A 21,299-nucleotide genomic window follows, 5' to 3' on the forward strand; every position below is an offset into this window, starting at 1 on the left:
TTGACTTCTCCTTTGTAAGTCTTCCCCCCTCCCCCCCCATTATACATAATTGCACTTGCTTTACTCAACGGCCCCTCTCTCCCCCTCTCCCATTGTCTCCCTCTCTCCTGTATTTAACACTTACCTCTATGGATTCATCGCTCATCCACTTGTCTTTTCCCCCTTAACTTCCTACTTCTGCTCTTTCTTCCTTCCTTTCATCCTCCTTCCCTTCTCCTTGCCACATTCCTTCTCTGTTTCTCTCTTCACCCTCCAACCCTCCGTCCCTCCCATCTTCATTTCTCCCTCCCTTCCTCCTCCCCTCTGCCCCCATTTTTCCCTCCCTCCCTCCTTCCTCCCATTTTCCCTTTACTTTCTTTGTACTGGCTCCACTTCTAAACACTTTTCCTTTCCTTCTCTCCTTTCTCTCCTTCTACCTTTCCTATATATTCTCCTCTAGTGGCTTCCACCTTTTTTTAAATCTATATAGCTACCATCCACCTCCCTACCATCTAGCTATCATCCTTCCATCTTTATTTCAATTTTATGTGACTTCTGTTAGATTGTTTTCTCCTTGTCCTCCACTCTGTACTTCATGTTCTTACTAGCTTCTCCTTTTCAACTCCTCTGTGTCTCACTCTAATATTTGTTCTTTTTATTTTACTATTTTCCTAGTCTCACCCCAGTTTAGAATTCTTCTCTTTTTCGCCTTCTTCTTTCCCTCTCTCCCCTCCCTTCTACCTTTCCACCTCCATCTCCTGTGTCTACATCTCCTTCCTACTCCTCCTCTGGATTGCTTTGTCTTCTTTTGGTGAACCTGCACTTCTGCCTTCCTTCCTCCCTCCTCACCCCTACTTCTTGCCTTCCCTCTATCCTCACCTCCTCCCTTTCTTCTTTTTCCTGCTCCTTTCCTCCCTCCTGCCCTCCATTCTTCATATACTCCTTTATACCGATTCCCCTTTTAAACTTTTCCCCCTTCACACTCTCTCCTGTTACCTTTTAATATTGTCTTTTGTATGAGACCCTCCTCAGAAAATCCTGTCTACCTATCTACGTGGTTTCCATCCATCCCTTCACCCTTATTTTTTATTTTTTTAAAAAGATTTTATTTATTTGACAGAGAGAGAGAACACAGGGAGGGGGAGCAGCAGGCAGATGGAGAGGGAGAAGCAGGCCCCCTGCTGTGTGATGTGGGGGAGGGGGGCTTGATCCCAGGACCCCAGGATCATGATCCGAGCCAAAGGAAGACGCTTAACGACTGAGCCACCCAGGCGCCCCTCACCCTTATTTTTTTAGCTGACTTCTCTTTACATCTCTCTATCCTCTATTCCTCCCTCTTCCCTCCTTCCCTTTCTTCTGGATACCCTTTACCTTTTCTCACTCCCTTCTTTGTCTTTTTCTTTCTTTTCTTTCCCTGCCTGCATGCTTGCCTTACTTCTTCCTCTTTCCTCCCTTCCCTTCCCCCCCTCCTGCTTCCTTCATCCTTCCTTCCCTCCTATTTCCTTCTTTCTTACCTTCACCCATCTGCTCACCCTCTCTCTCCCATTTGCGTTCCTTTCTTCGATTTCTCCTCCTTCCTCTTTCCTTTCTTCCTGCCATTCTTCTTCTACTCTCTTTTTTACTACTACTCTTTTTAAACTTTTTTCCCCTTTCCCCTCTCTTTCTTTATGCATCTTTGTCCTGCCTTCACTGCTGCTTTCCCCTATTTAAAAATCAGGTTTTTTTTCGGGGCACCTGGGTGGCTCAGTTGGTTAAGCATCCACCTTCGGCTCAGAGTCCTGGGATTGAGCCCCGCATCAGGCTTCCTGCTCAGTGCGGAGTCTGCTTCTTTCTCTTCCTCTGCCCCTCCCCCTGCTCGTGCACGTGCTCTCTCTCTCAAATAAATAAATAAATAAAATTTTTTAAAAAATCAGGTTTTTTTCTACCTATACACCTGCCTAGCTGGCTATCTATACAGCTATCAATCATCTTTCTGTCTTTATTTTACTGTCTTTCTTTACTGCCTTCTAGTTTTTAATTCTCTTGCAAATCACACAATTGTACTTGATTTTCTTACTGGTCTTCCCTCCCCTGTAAGTAATGTTTCCCTATTGACTCATCCTGTACAAACTTTTCTTTTCTTCCTTCTTTGCTTCTTATTGCTCCCTCCCTTCCTTTTTCTTTTTTGTGGCTCATTATAACAACTTCTTTCCTTCTCTCTCTCATTTTGTATGTTTTTTTGTCCTGTCTTACTCCTGGTTTCTCCTATATGAAATCCTATCTGTCTATCCATCCACCCACTACTGTTGAGCTGTCTCATCACTTTACCTGTCTTTATTTTACTCTATTTTTAAGTAATTTCTTTTTAGATCTTTCTCTCTCCCTGCCTTCCTCAGTTGCACTTAATTTTCACAGTAGCTCCTGCTTTTTAAACTCCTGTGTCCCTTACTCTCACATCCTGTTATTTTTTATTTTACCAATTTTCCTAGCCTCATCCCTTTCAAAATTCTTTGCTTTCTCCCTCCCTCCTTTCCATTCCATCCCTCCATCCTTTCCTCCCTTCTTAAGCTGTCATACCTGCTTCCTAGAACATCTTCCTATTTATCTTTTTTATGCTCCTTTTCCTTCTCAGTGGAATGTACTTTTAAAGTCCAGTCTTTTCTATGTATCGCTGTATCTATTTTATTTTACTGTATTTCTTAACTAATTTCTTCTTTTTAGATCTCAATCTCCCCCCTCCTGTCCATGATTATGTAATTTTCCCACTAGCTTCTTCTTTTCAGCATCCTGTCTCTCTGTCTCTCAGGTTCATACTCTTTGTAATTCCTTTTCCCAGACTCACCCCTTATATAAACTTCTTTACTTCCTGCCCCTTCCTTCCCTTAATTCAATCCCCTCCCCACTCCCCCCATTTCTTTTAATCTCATTATATTCGCTACTTTATTTTTCCCTTTTTTCTCTATTTTTTTGTCTTGTCTTTACTACTGGCTTCTCTTTTTAAAAATCAGATCTACGTGTCTGTATATGAATGTATGTATGTAAGTAATTATGAATTGATTGATCCATCCTTCTAATTTTAATGTATTTTTAAACTGACTTCTTTTTAAAAAGTTTTTTTTTTTTTAAGATTTTATTTATTTGACAGAGAGAGACAGCGAGAGCAGGAACATAAGCAGGAGGGGTGGGAGAGGGAGAAGCAGGCTCCCCGCTGAGCAGGAAGCCCAATGCGATGCGGGGCTCCATCCCAGGACCCTGGGATCTTGACCTGAGCCAAAGGCAGACAGTTAACGACTGAGCCACCCAGGCGCCCCTAAAAAGTTTAAGTAAGCTCTATGCCTAACATGGGGCTTGAACTCATGACCCCGAGATCAAATTGCGTGCTCTCCCAGCGGAGCCAGTCAGGCGCCCCTAAACTGACTTCTTTTTAGATGCTCTTTCAAACTCCTTTGTTTCTCACTCTCACAATCTCTCTTTTTATTTGGCTTTGTCCTACTGACTTATGCTTTTAAATTTTTTCTTCTCCATCTCCCTTTCTCTCTCTTTGTTCATATATTTTATCCCCTGTATGTCTGTTTCTTCTCCCTTTTCTTTCACTCCCTTTTTTCTTTGCCTGTTTGTCTTTATCCTTCGTCTAGTCTCTTTGTCTCTTATCTCTTTGCCTTTGTTTTCCTCCCACCCGCCCTCATCCAGTGTGTTGTATATATGTGTGTGTTAGTGTGTGTGTTTTCTTACTGGTTTCTTCTGTTCAGTTTTCTTTCTTTTTCTCTTATTCATTCTTTCCCTCTTCTCTTCATTTCATTCTTTCTTTTTGTACCATCTTTTCTTACTGCCACTAACTTTTTAACCTTTTTGGTCTTATTTTTTATCTATCTCTGTTTCATGCTTGGTATATTTTAAATGACTCTTCTTTTGTCTCCTTTAAAAAACACTTTTTTTCTCTCTTTCTCTTACTAGCTTGCTCTCTTTGTGTTTTGTATAATCTTTTCTTACTAGTCCTCAGTTAAAATTTTTTTTTTAAATATTTTTTTTTGTCTCCCTCTGTTGCAGTCTATTTTTTTGGTAATGTTTTCTCTTACTGGCTCCTCTTCTCTGTCTCCCTCTCCCTTTATATACATCTTTCTCCCTCTTTGTCGTATCTTTTTCTTTTTTTTTTTTTTTGTACTGTCCCATCTTACTAGCTCTTTTTTAATTAATTAATTAATTTTTTAGAGAGACAGCGCACATGAGCGGGAGTGGGGAGAGGGGCAGAGAGGGAGAGGAAGAGAATGAGAATCTCAAGCAGGCTCCATGCCAGGCACGACCCTGACTTGGGGCTCAATCTCATGACTCTGAGATCATGATCTGAGCTGAAATCAAGAGTCAGATGCTTCACTGCTTCACCGACTGAGCCACCCAGGTGCCCCTGGCTCCTTTTTAAGCCTGTGGTACAGGCGGTGTTGTCTACTGAGCCACTTTATAGAAGTGTTGAATTTGTTATAATGTATATAATAATATTGTATGTGTACATTCTTTACAACTTGAGCTGTAACGGGGAGATGCCTTGCATAGTGCTTGGCACAGGTAGTGTGAGCTTCTAGGATTTCCCTTTCCAGGGGTCTTCTGACCTCACCACATAAGCACATGGAGGTGTTTTGTTTTTTTTTTTTCCCAAGCCACCAATATTTAATATATAGATATGCATCTTCTACTTAGATACTTTATCATTTATTGTTTCTCTCTCACCTTCTCTTTTATCCTGTCCTTTGTTTTCAAATATATTTCCCTCCGGTCTGTCTCTCTTAACGTCATCTCTTTGCATTTTTTGTAAGTGATAAGCGATTTTTTTCTCTAGAAGTGCTTGTTTCTAAAATATTAAAAATATATATTTAACATTTATAAATTTAATTAGCAGCTTGCCACTGGAAATGCAAAACAGATATTTCAAATATGATGGTCTACTTGAAGGGCACCCTCATTCCTATTTTGAGATTTCTGGTCATAATGAGTACAAAACTAGGAAGGTAGTATGGGGTAAGTTTCCTTTTGTTGTCCAGCATGAAGAAGAGTGCTCTTTCTGCAGACTGGTCCCATTTCAGAGTAGTCCTTGAAGTCCAGGTTCAGACCAAACCAGGTTTCTCCATCAATAGCTATCCTCGTGAGTTTAGGCCACTTTTGCTAATTCAAACTTTAAAATATCAAAATTGGCAAAAGCTTTTCCTCAAATAGCCCAAGTTATCAGTAAAAGCTCACTTTACCTTCTGGTGAGCTTCCTCCCTGACTTTTTGACGTTGTTCCTCAATTCTTGCTTCTCTTTTTACTTCTTCTCCAATCTTTGTCAAAAGTAACATCTCTTTTGTCTTCCATTCCTAAGGAGCACAATGTTATGGTAGTTAGCAGGGGTTCTCTTTCATTACCTTTTTTTTTTTTTTTTTTTTGGTATCATGTCAAAAAGCAAATTAGATCAAGTCAAGGGCCTTACAAAAATTGGGTTAACAATAATGAAAATCTTATGTTGGCTTTAGAATGGGCTTCTCACTGCTTTTTACTGGGAATATGTTGGTGGATGCAATGGAATGGCAAAAGGAAGGAAATTATTTTGCTTTTGGAAACTTAATTCAAGTATAAACCTGGCTTCAAAGATAGATCTACGAAGATGTTGGCAAGAGGGTTTTCTCTTATTGCCTAAGGGTATATCATATGTGATCTGTTGCCCTTAAATGTATTTTGGTAGAGAAGATAAGTAAATGGGCTTGTCTGAATTTTGAGAGAATACAACCATGATTATTATTATTATTTTTAAAGATTTTATTTATTTATTTGACAGAGAGACACAATGAAAGAGGGAACACAAGCAGGGGGAGTGGGAGAGGGAGAAGCAGGCTTCCCTCCGAGCAGGGAGCCCGACGTGGGGCTTGATCCCAGGACCCTAGGATTATGACCTGAGCCAAAGGCAGACGCTTAACGACTGAGCCACCCAGGCACCCCAACAACCATGATTATTTTTCACTAGTTAATTTCTAAAGCTTTAAGAGCAGATGAGGTATTACTATAAATGCAAAATAATTTGTGGTATTAATCTCACTATGTTAAGTAAAAGCGTGTCTATTATAACAGTGATAAAAGATTAATAGTGGTTTATTCTTTATTATTTTTAATAGTGGTTTAATTTTTAGACCTGAAATAGCTTCAGGTAATATGGTGGGACTGCTAAAAATGTTTATCAATGCAACAAACATATGCAATTTCCCCTCCAATGTTTAAAATTTGGTTTTCCTCACCTCTTCAATTTGTCTACGGAGATGAAGTTTTCTTCTAATGTGGTCCTGATGTCGTTGTTTTTCTTCCTTCATCCGGAGTATGCTCTGCTTTTCTGCCGTGTGCTCAACCTTGTCTAATTCCCTACTAATCATATCTAAATATCTAATAAAAGTGCAAATATAAGGGAAGGTAAATTAGGTGTTTCCCTTGTGATGGTATTATCAATTTTGATATTCCCAAACCACCTTCTGGGTTGCTTTTTATTTCCTGAATACAGAAAATGTAGAGTTTTTCAGGGACCTTTAAGCTAACCTGATCCACCAGCTCACCATACTGCACTAATTTTACCAGACCCTGTTATACAAATCTGTTATTGTGGTTGGGACAATGGCAAAATGTGGAACAGAGTGATTAAAAGCATTTTACATAGAGATTACATACAGCTCTGCAGTTTTAGGAACATGAATTTCCAAAGACAGCTGAAATCAACTTACAGACTGACTTCAAAACACAAGTCGATTTGAATTGCCTTTAAAAATAAGTGGGTACTGGCCTCTCTGTAATTCCCAAGTCCTTGAATGACCTTCCATGTACAGAGAGGTCCGCAGACTCCCAGTCTGGGACCCTGGTGGATCAGCATGTATTCTGGCATATCATGACATGAACCCATGGACTTCAAGAGGCAGGGTAAGGGGAACTGGCCCTTGTCCCTGATAAAGGAGGAAGAGAAAGAACTATAGCTCATCTCTGCCTCTTGGGGCATGGGCTTGGCCTCTGAATAGTAACACTGAATGTGTGTGGGTGGTAGCTGAATGAACATACATGATTGGTTGGGGAACAACACCTGTTTGTATTAGCATCAGATAAAGTTATAGGAACTCTCCCTTTCTGACCCTGCAGTGACTTCCTTCAACTTAATTTTGAAACATGCTTAACACACTTTCTCTCTCTCTGCTACTATGGATGTGGGTTTCCCAAGCTCAGGGATTTGGACTTTGGATTTCTTCAAATTCAGTTTGGCTTACCTCTTGGGCTTCTAGTGAGTCCAGTTTCTCAGGTAGAAACTCTCCCCCCAAGCCTTGGTACCAGGGGGTTCCCAATCCCGTTACCTCTTAATCCCTTTTCCTTTCTCTCCACATTAAAACTATAGGGGGTTCAAGAGTGTCTAATCCTTTTTTTGAGTCCTGCTTGCAATTCTTTCTAGTATTTTCACAACTTTCTAGGGTCTACAATATGTCCATGTATTGCCTTCAGCCGTACCTGTGCTTTATTATCAGCTCTTGGTCTGGAGTTGCTTGTGTATCTTCCTGTAACAGCCATTCTTGGAAAGGTTTGTTTCCATAACTCTTATAGGCTCTTCTGGTTTCATACAATTTATTTACTTGTTTTTCAATCATTTTCTGAGAGAAAAAAAATCAAAGTCTTTATACTGGCTAGAAATAGACCTGTCCTTCGATAGGCCCTCTTAAGTGTAGGGCTTGGTAAACCTCCTACACTTTACAGATGGTTAATTCTGTTAACGTGCATTTAAGTCTAGTGTGTCTCCATTCCAGATAAGTGAAAATTTCTCTCTGTAAATTAAAGGCAAAGGTCTAATTTTTTATATCTTATAAATCTCTAGGGTTCTTATTTGATTTGTTATCTTCATAATTCTAAGTCAGGTAATTATAAGTAAATATTCTGCAAAGGACCAAACCTTTCTTCCAAACCCTACATAAAAACTATCTTACAGACCCCAAAATAAAACAAATTTAAGTATTAACTTACTTGTTCTCTTACATAGTTTCTTTCAAAATCTAATTTTAAAGTGGTCAGATACTGCCTGTACTTATTCAATTCTTTCAAGGTACATATCACCTATAAAAGCAAAATCAAAAACCAAACATATAAATAGAAAGTTGTAACAATCAAAAAGCTTTCCAGAGAAGAGTGTCATAAGAATATTCATTTTAGTAACAATTTTAGGATCAAGGGTAATAATAGCACATTTTGGGAGCAATTTGGAAAGCGGTATCTAAAACTGCTGTATCACCAGGAAATTTCTATCTAAATAGTATTATTTCAATAATATGGTTCACATCATAATCAGAAATTTACAATTCTCAATGAATTTTTTATTAAAACACCAGTATAATAATGACATTTAACACTCCCCCAATTTATTTCATCATGCTGTTTTCTGCTAGGTTTCCATTTTGTCTCTTCTCAAAACGTATAGGAAATATCCCTTGATAGGTATACTGTGCCTTTATTACTTTTAAAGCCAGAGGAAAGGCACTATACTACAGTAGGGAAAAAATACATAAATAAAAACATTTGTATGTATGTCTTTACATATTTGACAAAAGAAAAAAGTCAAGAAGGAACAAGTAGTCTTATTTAGAAATCCAAATACTGAGTAATTGAGTTTTCTAATAAATATTTTTTATTGTTTAACCAAAGCTGAAACAGGCTCCTAGTGAAGTACAGAACCGAATGTCTATCAAGTCCCTAGGGGTTTCTACTGGTTAAGAGGAAGGAGGCTTCAACCTACTTTATTATTGCTGGTGATGTAACCGCCCTTCTTTAATCTCCTTAGGATATCCTTTCGCTTATGGTATGCTTTTAAATGGGGATCATGCAGACTTTTATAGCTGGTTTCCAAAAGTTGGCAATAAGGATCAGTCAGGTTAAAGTCATAAGAAGGCTGATAAAGCTGCAAACACACGGATTCAAAAGTATTATGTGTGTAAAATGAATGAAGTTGCACTTTTAAACCTCAAGTTGTTGAAATGACTAGGTTGGTCAGTGAAAATAAAACATGAAAGCAGGACCTGAAGTGAGGGAATCCGGAAAATGGACTGATTTAGGTAAATCTAATGCCCTTTCTCTTCCCCTCTCCTCTACCAGAGCTGTCTTTAGGCTGGGGTGGTAGCCTCAACCTCAGTTCAATTCATGAACACTGAGGTGTGGCCCTAAGAGTCCTGCAAGGCAGGTAGGATGCTTCATATGTGGGCAAAGAAAGACATCCTTCTGGGCAATGATTTAATTTACAGTGAGACTAGATAGGAAGCCCATATCTTTCCCAGAAGAGAAGTGATCAACAGTGATGGCAGCTGAAACACTGCTGCAATTAGTGGATTGATTATTGCTTCTTTTAGATGTTGACTTTTGTTGGTAACAGACATGTGTTGACCAACGCTGGGCTACTGACCTATCCAGCAAGAGACAAATCCACTTGTTGAGGCCAGTGTAAGCTTTCTATTGTCAATTACAGTAATTGGTTTCCCTGAACTGAAGAGTCTATTATAGCATCACTATGTGCCAGGGGGAGGTCACAAGGGAGACTTTCAAAAGTGTGCAAATTGTTCCTTTCACTTAACATGTTATCTTTTCTTAAAAGCAGAATGTCGAAGTTAATTGGCAAAGTATTTACTATTAACATTCAATAAAAGCAATTTAAGGAGTTTGTGAACAGTTGCTACCTAAGTATAGTACATTAATAAGCAAACTAATTTATAAATACATTACCTGAGAATAAGTTTGGTATCAAAATGTTGTATAGGATCAGTTGTCAGGTTTGGATTAATGCATAGCTAAAGATAGGTAGGTTATATTGTTACATTTTAATCTGACTGGAAAAAAGACAGTCAAATACCATCATTTTGCTTCTATCTGCATTCAAAACAACATGAAAGACCTTTAAATTTCCTGTTTCTGTAGTGATCTGCTAAAGTGGTCTGCAGCTGAGGAAGCAGCAAGGTCAGGTAACAGAGTATGGCCTAAGAATCAGGAGACAGCGGTTCTGGTCTGAACTCTGCTACTATCTACCTGTGACCTTAGATAAATCATAGCTTCACCTTACAAGGTGGTCATGAGGGTAAAATGAGTTTAAAAAAACAACAACACCTAAAGGTGTAAAATATAAAGTCTTACTTCCTTGAGGAGATCCTGCTAAAAGATAAAGGTCCCACAAAGTTAGTCTTCAGGGTACCTGAATATAGTGCCTGATCGTGATCAAATGCATATATTTTGGGGTAATCAATATAATAAAGTACAGAGATAATCAATATAATTTAGTATAGAAAAAATCTGGAAATAAGAAGTAGTTAGCAAGTGAAAAACAGGAACAGAACAGAAATAATAGCAAATAGAAGATATTTGAGGAAAAAACCCCAGCAGATAGGGCCACAGTTACAAAGTAGGAAGCAGTGTTATTACTAGTAGTGAAATAGGTTTTGAGTATGTTTCAGGAAAGCTAATTTGTGGGAGTGTGATTCAGTCAATTTCTGTGAGGTTGGCATATATTTAGTAGAACATTATGCATTTTCAAAAGAGAAACTCTATTGTTTTCCAGCAATAAAACCTAAAATAATCATATATATTAGACAATTATCAGAAATACCAAGAAGCCCCTACTCATCCTTGATGATGTGCTAGACAGTGCAAGAGTAAGGAAGTCAGAATTATTCCTGTAGAACCTTTTGCTATTGTGATCAAAGCACATTCTCAACTAGAAAGTTCTGAACCTCCTTCGGGCTTGGCCTTAATTATGGACAGAGCACGGGGTGTTAGGCAGAGGACTTAAAATGTGTAACAATGTGAGTGCAACACACTGCATCACTAACAGTGCTGACTCAGTGCTGAGTAAGATAGTGCAGACCAAGGGCAGGTAAATTCTAAGGAAAGATGAGATAGTTGGGTGTTGTGACACTTGGGAAAGGCTTTGTATAGTAGCTCTTAAAGGATGGCTCAAATCGAAGGTCAGAAAGGAGAGAAGAGTGCCTGCCAGGTTGTGGGAGCCAGATGGACAAAGACACTTAATGTAAGAATTAGCAAGATAAGTGTAGGTAGGCAGAAAAGACCCCACCCAACCTTTGGGAACTGAGGCTCTGGGTTGGAGATAAGGCTGAACTGCACGGCTGAGGCATATCATGGGGCCTTCCATCATAAAGTGAAGTTCAGACACCAATCAATTCATTTAACTTAACTTGGTGTGTTAAGTTGAAGTTGACATAAAGCAAAATCATAGCAGTGTTTCAAGTTTAATAGCAAGCTATTAAAAAGGGTAAAGAAAATCACTTAAGCACTATTAAAACTCAGTTTACCTTTTCACTTATATTTGTAGTATAGAATATATTGTTGCTTCCTGGGATAATAGGCAGCTTGACCCCAAGAGGAAGATCCAATAGATTAGCTGCTCCGACCTCTGGAATGTTTTTTTTGTGTGAGCCCTGTCAGATACAATGAGAAAGTCTGTCGATTTTTACGAACTGTTCTTTTAGTTTAGACCAATCTACTCACATTAAAATGGGCTAATATTTCCAAATAAACCAAACAATCCTACACTCAGGGTTGAAAGAGCCCTCCCTGCTGACAACCCGGAAGCCTCCCAGCTTCCCCGGGTTACCGGCCCTATCTCTGGGCCCCACCCAAGGCGGGTCCTGGCCACAGGCAGCTCTCGCTACTGGCTGCGGGGCCTGGGAGCCTGAAGCTGAGTCGTCAAGCACCGACCCCTTTCCCCCTCGCTCTGATGAGGTCTCCGCCCCTTCCGTCCGCCCGCCACCCCGAGACCCCTCCCAGGAGCAAGGAGGAGGGTGACTACAGACTCGGCGCCACTCACAGTGTCGCCGTGCTCTCTGTCGGCTGTTAGGCTGCTGGCGGCTGCCTTAGTGGCAGCGGCTTCAGCAGCCTTATAGCAGTTGTTGAGGTACAGATCCATGGCCGCCCGTCAGCCCCCAGGGTGCCGGGGGCTAGGGCTGCAAGCCGTTTCTCCTCTTCACGCACACCTTTCCGGCTCTAAGCTCTGATCAAGTCTGGGCCGCCGAGACGGTGGTCGCCAGGGTAACGCGTCCTCTAGGCCACGCCCCTCACTGTGCGGCGCTCCGCGCTGGGGTGCTGACGTCCTCATCGCGCAGAACCGACCCGGAGGGGAAAGGAAGCGGTGACCACTCACCGCTCACGCTGCTGCCGCGAACCTTCAGCGCATGCGCGGGCTTAAGAGCCTCAGAGTTTGGGGAAGTGGTCCAAAGGTGTGGTGTGAGAGCGCGCGGCGGAGGTTACGTTTCTCTCTGAAAGCAACACCCCTCATTTAAAGATTTTATTTATTTATTTACTTGTCAGAGAGAGTACAAGCAGGGGGAGTGGCAGGCAGAGGGAGAAGCGGGCTCCCCGCTGAGCAAGGAGCCCCACGGGGGGGCTCCATCCCAGGACTCTGGGATCACGACCTGAGCGGAAGGCATTTAACCCACTGAGCCACCCAGGCGTCCCAACACTCCCTCCTTTAAACTAAACCGGAATGTACCAACTTGTGTCAGTGGGTAGCTGGCTGTAATTCTTAGAGTTCTTCCTGTCCCCCCGCCCAACAAGCTATGTGATTCTGTTCAACTCATGTCCCGAGTAATTGTGTGGTTTGTCCTAGGGCCAGAGGCTTGGCTTTCCACATCAGCCAACTTTATAGATACCATGACCCCCCGTTGCCCTAGGCATACTATCTCTCCAGGTCCCACATAGGGCACAATAACTTTTTTAGGGCTCAATGCTTTCTTCCCTTGTCTTCCCTTTTCCTGTCTTGGGCTCCTCATCTCCTTGGCCTCCTCTCGCTCCCTTTCTCCCCCTTTCTTCTATTTCTTTCTACCTTCTCATTAGCTTAGCCAACATTTCTTGAGTGCCTGCCCTATGCCAGACACTGAGCTGGGTGCTGAGGATAGAACAGTGAGTAAAACATAGTCCCTGCTGCCTAGGAGTTCACTAGACGGTAAATACATTAAGGGCTGGAGACTGCACCTGGTGTGTCAAGAGTTTGTACTTTGCCTCCATGTTTTTTTATGCATCTTTTTATTGTGATAAAAGAGCTGGCCAAACATAAAATTTACCATCTTATAATGATAAGTATACTCACATTGTTGTGCAACAGATCTCCAGAAATTTTTCATTTTCCAGAACTGAAACTCTGTACCCATTAAACAACTCCCCTTTCTTCCCTCCTCCCCAGCCCCTGGTAACCCTTTCTGTTTCTATGAATTTGACTACTTCAGATACCTTATATAAGTGGTATAAGTGGAATCACATGTTATTTGTCTTTTTGTGATTGGCTTATTCCACTTAGCATAATGTCCTCAAGGTTTATTCATGTTGTAGCATATGGTAGGATTTTTTTTCCCTTTTTTAAGACCGTATAGTATTACATTGTATGTATACACCACATTTTCTTTATCCATTCAACCATCAATGAACATTTATGTTGCTTCCACCTCTTGACTATTTTGAATAGTGCTGCTATGAACATGGGTGTGCAAATGTCTCTTAGAGACCCTACTTCAAAGTTTTTTAGCTATATACTTGGAAGTTGCTGGATTTTACAGGTGAAAAATTGCTGGATCATGTGATAATTCTATTTCTAATTTTTTGAGGAATCTCTGTACTGTTTTCCATAGTGGTTGCACCATTTTAAAGTCTCACCAGCAGTACACAAGGGTTCTAATTTCTTCATGTCCTCACTGTTATTTTCTGTTCATTTTTTTTCTCATTTTTTGGACAGTGGCTCTCCTAATGGGGTGAGGTGATATTGTGGTTTTGATTTGCATTTCTCTGATGATTAGTGATGTTGAATAGCTTTTCATATGCTTGTTGGCTATTTGCTGTCTCCATGTGTTTGGTCTACTTCTTTGTTCTCTCAGGCATTTAGTAATAATAACTACCATTTATTGAGAATTTACTAATTTTAGACGCTATGCTGAACACTCATCTCTTAATCCTCACAAAACCTCATCTAATGGCAATGGCTATTATGTGATGGAACTGGGAACTGAGATTTGAATCCAAGTTAACTGATTCCAAAAGCTGTGTTCCTTTTTTTTTTTTTTTAACTTTGGAACACAGTAATCAAAAAACTCCCAACAAACAAAAGTCCAGGATCAAATGGCTTCAGAGGTGAATTCTACCGAACTGATTCAATTTCATTGCAAGTAATCAGTCTGTTCAAATTTTCTACTTATTCCTGATTTCATTTTGGAAGGTTATATGTTTCTAGGAAATTATTTCTTCTAGGTTGGTTAATTTTTGGCATATGATTTTTCATAAAATTCTCTTATAATCCTTTGTATTTCTTTGGTGTCAGTTATTATTTCTCCTTCTTCGTTTCTGATTTTATTTATTTGTGTCCTCTCTCTCTGTGATGAGTCTGACTAAAGTTTTATCAATTTTGTTGATTTTTTCATAGAATCAGCTCCAGGTTTCACTGATCTGTTCTATTATTTTTTAAGTCTCTATATCATTTATTTCTGATCTAATTTTTATTATTCCTTGCTTCCACTGGCTTTGGGATTTTTTTCTTCTTTTTCTAGCTCCTTTAGGTGTAAGGTTAAATTGAGATTTTTCTTGCTTCTTTAGATAGGCTTGTATTGCTATAATAGTCCCTCTTAGAATAGCTTTTGCTGCATCCCAAAGATTTTGGACTGTTATGGTTTCATTTTCATTTGTCTCCATGTATTCTTTTAATTTCCTCTTTGATTTCTTGGCTGACCTTTTTATTGTTTAGTAGCATGTTATTTAACCTCCATGTGTTTGTGCTTTTTCCAGATTTTTTCTTGTGGTTGATTTCTTGTTTCATACCCTTGTGGTTGGAAAAGATGCATGATATGATTTCAATCTTTTTGAATTTGTTGAGGCTTGTTTTGGCCTAACCTGTGATCTATTCTGGAGAATGTTCCATGTGCACTTGAAAAGAATGTGCATTCTGCTGTTTTGGGATGGAATGTTCTGAATATATGTTAAATCCATCTGGCCCAATCTGTCATGCAAAGTCACTGTTTCCTTTTGATTTTTTGTCTGGACTTCCTTTATGTCTGTAAATAGTGGTTTTATATATCTGGGTGCTCCCATGTTGGGTGCATAAATATTGACAATTATTATATCATCTTGTTGGATTGTTCCCTGTATGATTATGTAGTGTCATTGTCTCTTGTTACAGTCTGTTTTAGTCTATTTTGTCTAATATAGATATTGCTACCCCAGCTTTCTTTTCACTTCCATTTTCATGGTAAATGTTTTCCCATCCTTTCACTTTCAATCTGCATGTGTCTTTAGGTCTGAAATGAGTCTCTTATAGGCAGCATATAGATGGATCTTGCTTTTTTATCTATTCAGCCACTTATGTCTTTTGATTGGAGCATTTGGTCTATTTCCAATTGAAGTAATTATTGACAGGTATGTACTCATTGTTGATTTGTTACTTGTTTTATGATTGTTTTTGTAGTTCTTATCTATTCCTTTCTTTTCTGGATCTCTTCCCTTGTGGTTTGATGGCTTTATTTAGTGATATGCTTAGATTCCTTCCTCTTTATTTTTGCATATATATTACTGGTTTTTGATTTGTCGTTACCAATATGTTGACATATAACATCCTATGCATGGGGGCGCCTGGGTGGCTCAGTTAAGTGTTGGCCGTTGGCTCAGGTCATGATCCCGGGGTCCTGGAATTGAGCCCCGTGTTGGGTTCCTTGCTTGGCGAGGAGCCTGCTTCTCCTTCTCCCTCTGCCTGCTGCTTCCCCTGCTTGTTCTCTCCCTCGCTCTGTCAAATAAATAAATAAAAAGCTTTAAAAAAAAATCCTATGCATATAGCTGTCTATATCAAGTTGATGGTTGCTTAAGTTTGAACCCTTTCTAAAGCACTACATTTTTACTGCCCCCCCCATGTTTTATGTATATGGTGTCATACTTTACATCCTTTTATTTTGTGAATCCCTTGACTGATTTTTATGGATAGAATTGATTCGACTGCTTTTGTGCTTTAACTTCCATACTGGTTTTATAAGTGATTAATCTATTACTTTTATTATGTTTCTATATACCTGTGAAATTTTTTTCCTTTCCTAATTTTCTTACTCCTGATTATGGCCTTTTCTTTCCACTCAAAGAATTCTCTTTAACGTTTCTTGTAAGGCTGGTTTAGTGGTGATGAACTCCTTCAGTTTTTGTTTGGGAAACTTTTTGTCTCCTATTCTGAATGATAGTCTTGCTTGATAGAGTATTCTTGGTTGCAGGTTTTTTTTTTTTCTCTCAGCACTTGAATATAGCATGCCACTTTCTTTGGCCTGCAAAGTTTCTGCTGAAAAATCAGTTGATAATCTTGCAGGATTTCCCTTGTATTTAACTGTTTTCTCTTGCTGCCTTTAAAATTCTCTCTTTATCATCACTTTTTGCCATTTTAATTATTATGTGTCTTGGTATGGACCTCTTTTGGTTGGTTGATTTTGTTGGGGGCTCTCTGTACCTCCTGGATCTGGATGTTTGTTTCCTTCCCCAGATTACAGAAATTTTCAGCTATTATTTCTTCAAATAAATTTTCTGCTCTCTTTTCTCTCTCTTTTCCTTCTGGGATCCCTATAATGTGAATGTTATCATGCTTGATGATGTTGCTGAGTTCCCTTAACCTATACTCATTTTTTATTTTTCTTTCTTCATTTTGCTGTTCAGCTTGGTTGCTTTCTGTTAACTTTATCTTCCATCTTGCTGATCCATTTTTTTTTAAAGATTTTATTTATTTATTTGAGACAGAGAGAATGAGAGAGAGAGCACATGAAAGGGGGGAGGGTCAGAGGGAGAAGCAGACTCCCCGCCGAGCAGGGAGCCCGATGCGGGACTCGATCCAGGGACTCCAGGATCATGACCTGAGCCGAAGGCACTCGCTTAACCAACTGAGCCACCCAGGCGCCCTTCCCTCCAGTATATTTTTAATTTCAGCTATTGGGTTCTTTATCTCTGATTGGTTCTTTTTTATATTTTCTCTTTGTTGAAGGTCTCACTGAGATCCTCCACTCTTTTCTCAAGTCCAGTAAGTATCGTTATGACCATTACTTCGAATTCTCTATCAGACATATTGCTTATTTCTGTTCCATTTGGCTCTTTTGCTTTGATTTTGTCCTGTTCTTTTATTTTGGACATATTCCTCTGTGTCCTCATTTTGTCCAACACTCTGTGTTTGTTTCTGTGTATTAGGAAAGTCAACTATGTATCCTGATCTTGAAAGTAGTGTCCTTATGAAGAGATCCTTTAGTGCCCTGTAGTGCAGTATCCCCTGTTCACCTGAACCAGGTGCTTCAGGGGTATCTCCTATGTGTGTTGCATGCGCCCTACTCTGTGGCTGAGCTGCATTTGCCTTTAGTCCAGTCAGCTGCAATGGCCCACTTTGTGTTTGTGGGCAGGGTTTTGTCCCTGTGCCCTTAAGGGTCCAGTCTGAGGCTGCTTTGGGTTTATAGTTGAATCAGACCAGATGCCTGCCCTCAGCTCATTTGCAGGGGATGTGGTGGCACCAACTGCAGGGCACTTTCCCTGTGTTGACCCCTGAGTGGCTTTTTTTGGTGAGTGTGGCCTACAGTCGGACCAGATGACTGCTGCCTGTCTGTCAGGTTTTCAGTGATCCCAGACTACAGGGCTTTCTCTTTGTGCTGTTCCCTGTGCGCTTTTTGTTAGCGGGTAGGGCCGGCAGTCAGATCAGATGTCTGCCCCCAGCCTGCTGCACTCAGGCTGCAGTCGAACTGGTATGTGTGGTTACCTTCCCCTCTCCCCAGGGCAGGAGTCATTTTGGAGTGGCACTGGTCACTGTCATGGCTGCTTGCACAATGAGACTCCACTTTGGAGGGACTCCTGCTGAGTGGGGCAGTTTGAATGGGGTGGCTCCTCAGGAAAATGCAGGGGTGGGGTTTGCAGTGTTGACAAGCTAGGTGGAGAGTGTTCATGCTGGTTCCCACAGGTGTCTGGGTCCAGGCTGGGAGGAGCAGGGAGAGAAATGTTGCCTTCCAACTCTTTTGTTCTTGGAGAAGTCTCCTAAAGATCTCTGCCCTTCCAGCATGTGTTCTGAGATTAGTAAATAACTCTTCCTCCCATATACCCCAATACTTTTCAAACTGCTGCTTCTATGCTGTATCTCTGAGGGGTTGTTTGTTATGCTGTCTCTTTAAGGGTGAGGACTTAGTTTCCTGTAACCATCTGGCTGTCCAAGAGCCAAGGCTGCTGATTTTTAAGGTACCCAGAGTTAAGCCCCGCTGGTTGTATAAACTACTGAAGTTAAGCCCTACTGGTTTGCAAAGCCAAATGTTAAAGGGGACTTGTCTTTCCAGTGTAGTTCCTCCATGTGTGGGGTGCCTGGTGTGGGGTCTGTTCCTCTCCCTTCCCCATGATTGTGGTGTCCCTCCCATTTGTGGTTAGTCTCCCCAAGAGTTTGGTTTCCAACTGGGTCTCTGCCCCTCCTACTTTTTTGATATGACCTCCTCTTTATGATTAACTGAGGAGAGTCTATTCTGCCAGTTTTCAGGTTGTTTTCTGAGTTAGTTGTACTGATGTGGCTGTAATCTATGTGTATGCATGGGATGAGGTGAGTTTAGGTTCCCCCTACTCTGCCATTTTCCCAGGCTCCCCCCAAAAGCTGTATTCTTAATGCACTGCACTCTTGCATGTGTTCTTGTTTTAATTCCACATATATAATTAAAACTCCTGCATTTAAAACTCTAGCCTGGTGATATACTCTACTGCAAGCCAAACATCTCTACGTGGATGTCTGACAAGCAACTGAAACTGACATACTCAAAATTCAACTCAACCTCCCCTCAGTGAAACAGAACAAAACAAAGGCCTCATTACTCTTCCTGTATTTCCTCTTTCAGTGACTGGTACCACTTCTATCCAAGTTAGAAACCAGAGACTCTCCTAGATATCTCTGTTTCTCTGCAACTTTAGCATTCAATCTATCCCAGGGTCCTACTGTTTTTATCTCGTAAATATTTCCCATATCTCTTCCCTCTTTGCCATTTCTTCTACCACTGCTCCAGTTAAGCCACTCATCATTTCTTGTCCTCACTATTATCACAGCCTCATTATATCTCTTCTATCTTTCACCTCTCCAACCCATCTTTAATTTTGCCATCAAAGTGATCTTTCTAAATTGCAAACTGATCATGTTTCTCCCCTGCTTAAAACTCCTAATGATGCTCAGGAAGAATGAAAGCAAAGCATAAAATATCTTTGTGGCTTGGTCTTCCAAGACACTATTGCTATACCACCTCTCAAAATTGACCCTACAGTAATACAGAACTGCTTTTAGTTGGTCCTCTGCATGAAGCCTGCTAGTTTATAACTCTGTGCCCTTGCTCATGTTGTTCCTTCGGCCTTGCATGACTGTGCTCCTTTTTTGCATGTTAATTCTGGGGTCTCAGTTGGAATGACTGGGATAATTGGGTCCTCTCTTCATGAGTTTTTTTATCCTCTAGCAGGTAAGGCCATGCTTCTTCACATAGTGATCTTACAGGTCCCAGCATTGAGAAAGGACAAGCCCCAAAGTACAAGTACTTTCAAGATTGTGATTGAATCACATCAGTCAAAGCAAGTCACATGGTCAAGCCTAGGAGAAGCTTAACCAAGGGCTTAGATACAGAGAGGTGTTGTTCATTGGAGGTGATTAATATAACAATATAGCACAGTCCACCCTCTCGTCCCTGTGGTTCATATTCCTCCTATATGCAAAATATACTTACCTTTCCCAAGACCCCAGAAGTTTTATCCTATTATAGCATCAGCTCCAAAGTCCAGGATTTGTCATCTACAAGTATATCCAGAGGTAGCTTTTTGTTATTCCAGAGAACTATGAACTATGAACAATTTGCATTACTTACCTATTACTGTGTAACAAATTACCCCTCAACTTCGTGGCTTAAAACAATACAAAACCATTTATTACCTCCTTGGCTTCTGTTTCGGACAGGGCATCAGAAGGTATCGCTTGTCTCTGTTCCATGATATCTGGGCTTTCAGTTGGAAGACTCGAAGGTAGAGGCTGGAATCATCTTAAGGCTTTGTTCACTCACATGTGTGACAATTGATGCTAGGTGTTGGCTAGGAGCCTATCTGAGGTTGTCAGTCAGAACACCCACACCTGGTCTCTCCGTATTGACTGGGCTTCCTCACAACATAGTATCTGCATTCCAAGGGCAGAGAGAGAGAGAGAGAGAGAGAGAGAGAGACAGATAGACGGACATAGAGAGAGAGGGAGAGAGAGAGCATGCACTAGGTGAAAGCTATGTTGCCTTTTATGAGCTAGCCCCAGAAGTCGTGCACTCTCACGGCATTTTATTGGTTGAGGCAGTTACAAAAGTCCACCCAGGTTCATGGGGAAGGAACAGAGATGCCACCATCTCAAGGTCTTGGCACAGCCATGCTCCCTCTGAAGCCTTCAGAGGAGTCCTTCCTTAGTCTTCCTAGCTTCTGGTGGTTTGCAGGCAATCTTTGGTGTTCCTTGGCTTGCAGCTGCATAACTCCAATCTCTGCTTTCGTTGTCACGTGGAATTCTCCAGGTGTGTCTCTGTCTTCATGTGGTTATCTTCTTATTAAGACACCAGTCATATTGGATTAGGGACCCATGCTACTCCAGTATGATCGCATTTTAACTTAGCTAATTATATCTACAATGACCCTATATCCAAATAAGATCACATTCTGAGACACTGGGGGTGAGGACTTCAATATATCATTTTCTGGGGATACAATTCAACCAATAATAGTTTGCCCTTTGCCCTCTCTCCCCAAGTTCATGGCCTTCCCACATGCAATTTCCCCCATTCCGACAGCCTCAGAAGTCTTAACCCATTTCAGCATCAAGGCTAAGTCCAAGATCTTATCCAAGTGTCGTTAAATTAGGTATGGGTAAGATAGGGTATGGTTCATCCTGGAGCAAAATTCCTTTCCAGCTGTGGATCTGTGAAACCTAGAAAACAAATTATCTGCTTCCAAGATACAGAGATGGAACAGTATGGGACAAACATTTCCATTCCAAAAGGGAGAAATTGGAAGGAAAAAAAAAGGTGTCACTGGTTTAAAGCAGTTTGCGACATAACAGGGCAATTCAGTTAGGATTTATAGCTTTAGAATAATTCTCTGTGGCTCTGTTCACTGGGCCCACCACCTCAGCTCTGAGTGGTAGCCCACCATCTGGAAAGAAGAGATAGCTTGGCCCCTGGCTCTAGGTGGCCTCCCTGACGATCACGCCTGGACAATAACCCTAACCCCTGGGCCCTGGGTGGAGGTCCCACCCCCTTAGTCTTGGGCAGCTACCCTACCCTCTAGAGCTGAGGAGG

The 21,299-nt window shown here is 40.9% G+C and overlaps 1 protein-coding gene across 1 annotated transcript in view; it reads right to left on the reverse strand.

Moving 5' to 3' along the window:
- The window catches only part of LOC118011132 (fibrous sheath-interacting protein 2-like), a 69,347-nt gene extending 57,271 nt beyond the window's left edge, over nucleotides 1-12,076 (reverse strand). Inside the window, exons 1-8 of the mRNA XM_035005690.1 lie at nucleotides 11,798-12,076; nucleotides 11,283-11,408; nucleotides 8,729-8,890; nucleotides 7,963-8,052; nucleotides 7,456-7,595; nucleotides 6,216-6,357; nucleotides 5,193-5,303; nucleotides 4,681-4,801 (exon numbers count right to left, since the gene is read on the reverse strand). Of these exons, the coding sequence (XP_034861581.1) occupies nucleotides 4,681-4,801; nucleotides 5,193-5,303; nucleotides 6,216-6,357; nucleotides 7,456-7,595; nucleotides 7,963-8,052; nucleotides 8,729-8,890; nucleotides 11,283-11,408; nucleotides 11,798-11,896 (991 nt within the window). The 5' untranslated portion in view covers nucleotides 11,897-12,076. The remainder of the gene's footprint in view (nucleotides 1-4,680; nucleotides 4,802-5,192; nucleotides 5,304-6,215; nucleotides 6,358-7,455; nucleotides 7,596-7,962; nucleotides 8,053-8,728; nucleotides 8,891-11,282; nucleotides 11,409-11,797) is intronic.
- Nucleotides 12,077-21,299: the final 9,223 nt, after the last annotated feature.

This window comes from Mirounga leonina, unplaced genomic scaffold (genome assembly GCF_011800145.1).
Source record: "Mirounga leonina isolate KUSES-001 unplaced genomic scaffold, KU_Mleo_1.0 Mir_101664, whole genome shotgun sequence".
Taxonomy (NCBI): Eukaryota; Metazoa; Chordata; class Mammalia; order Carnivora; family Phocidae; genus Mirounga; species Mirounga leonina.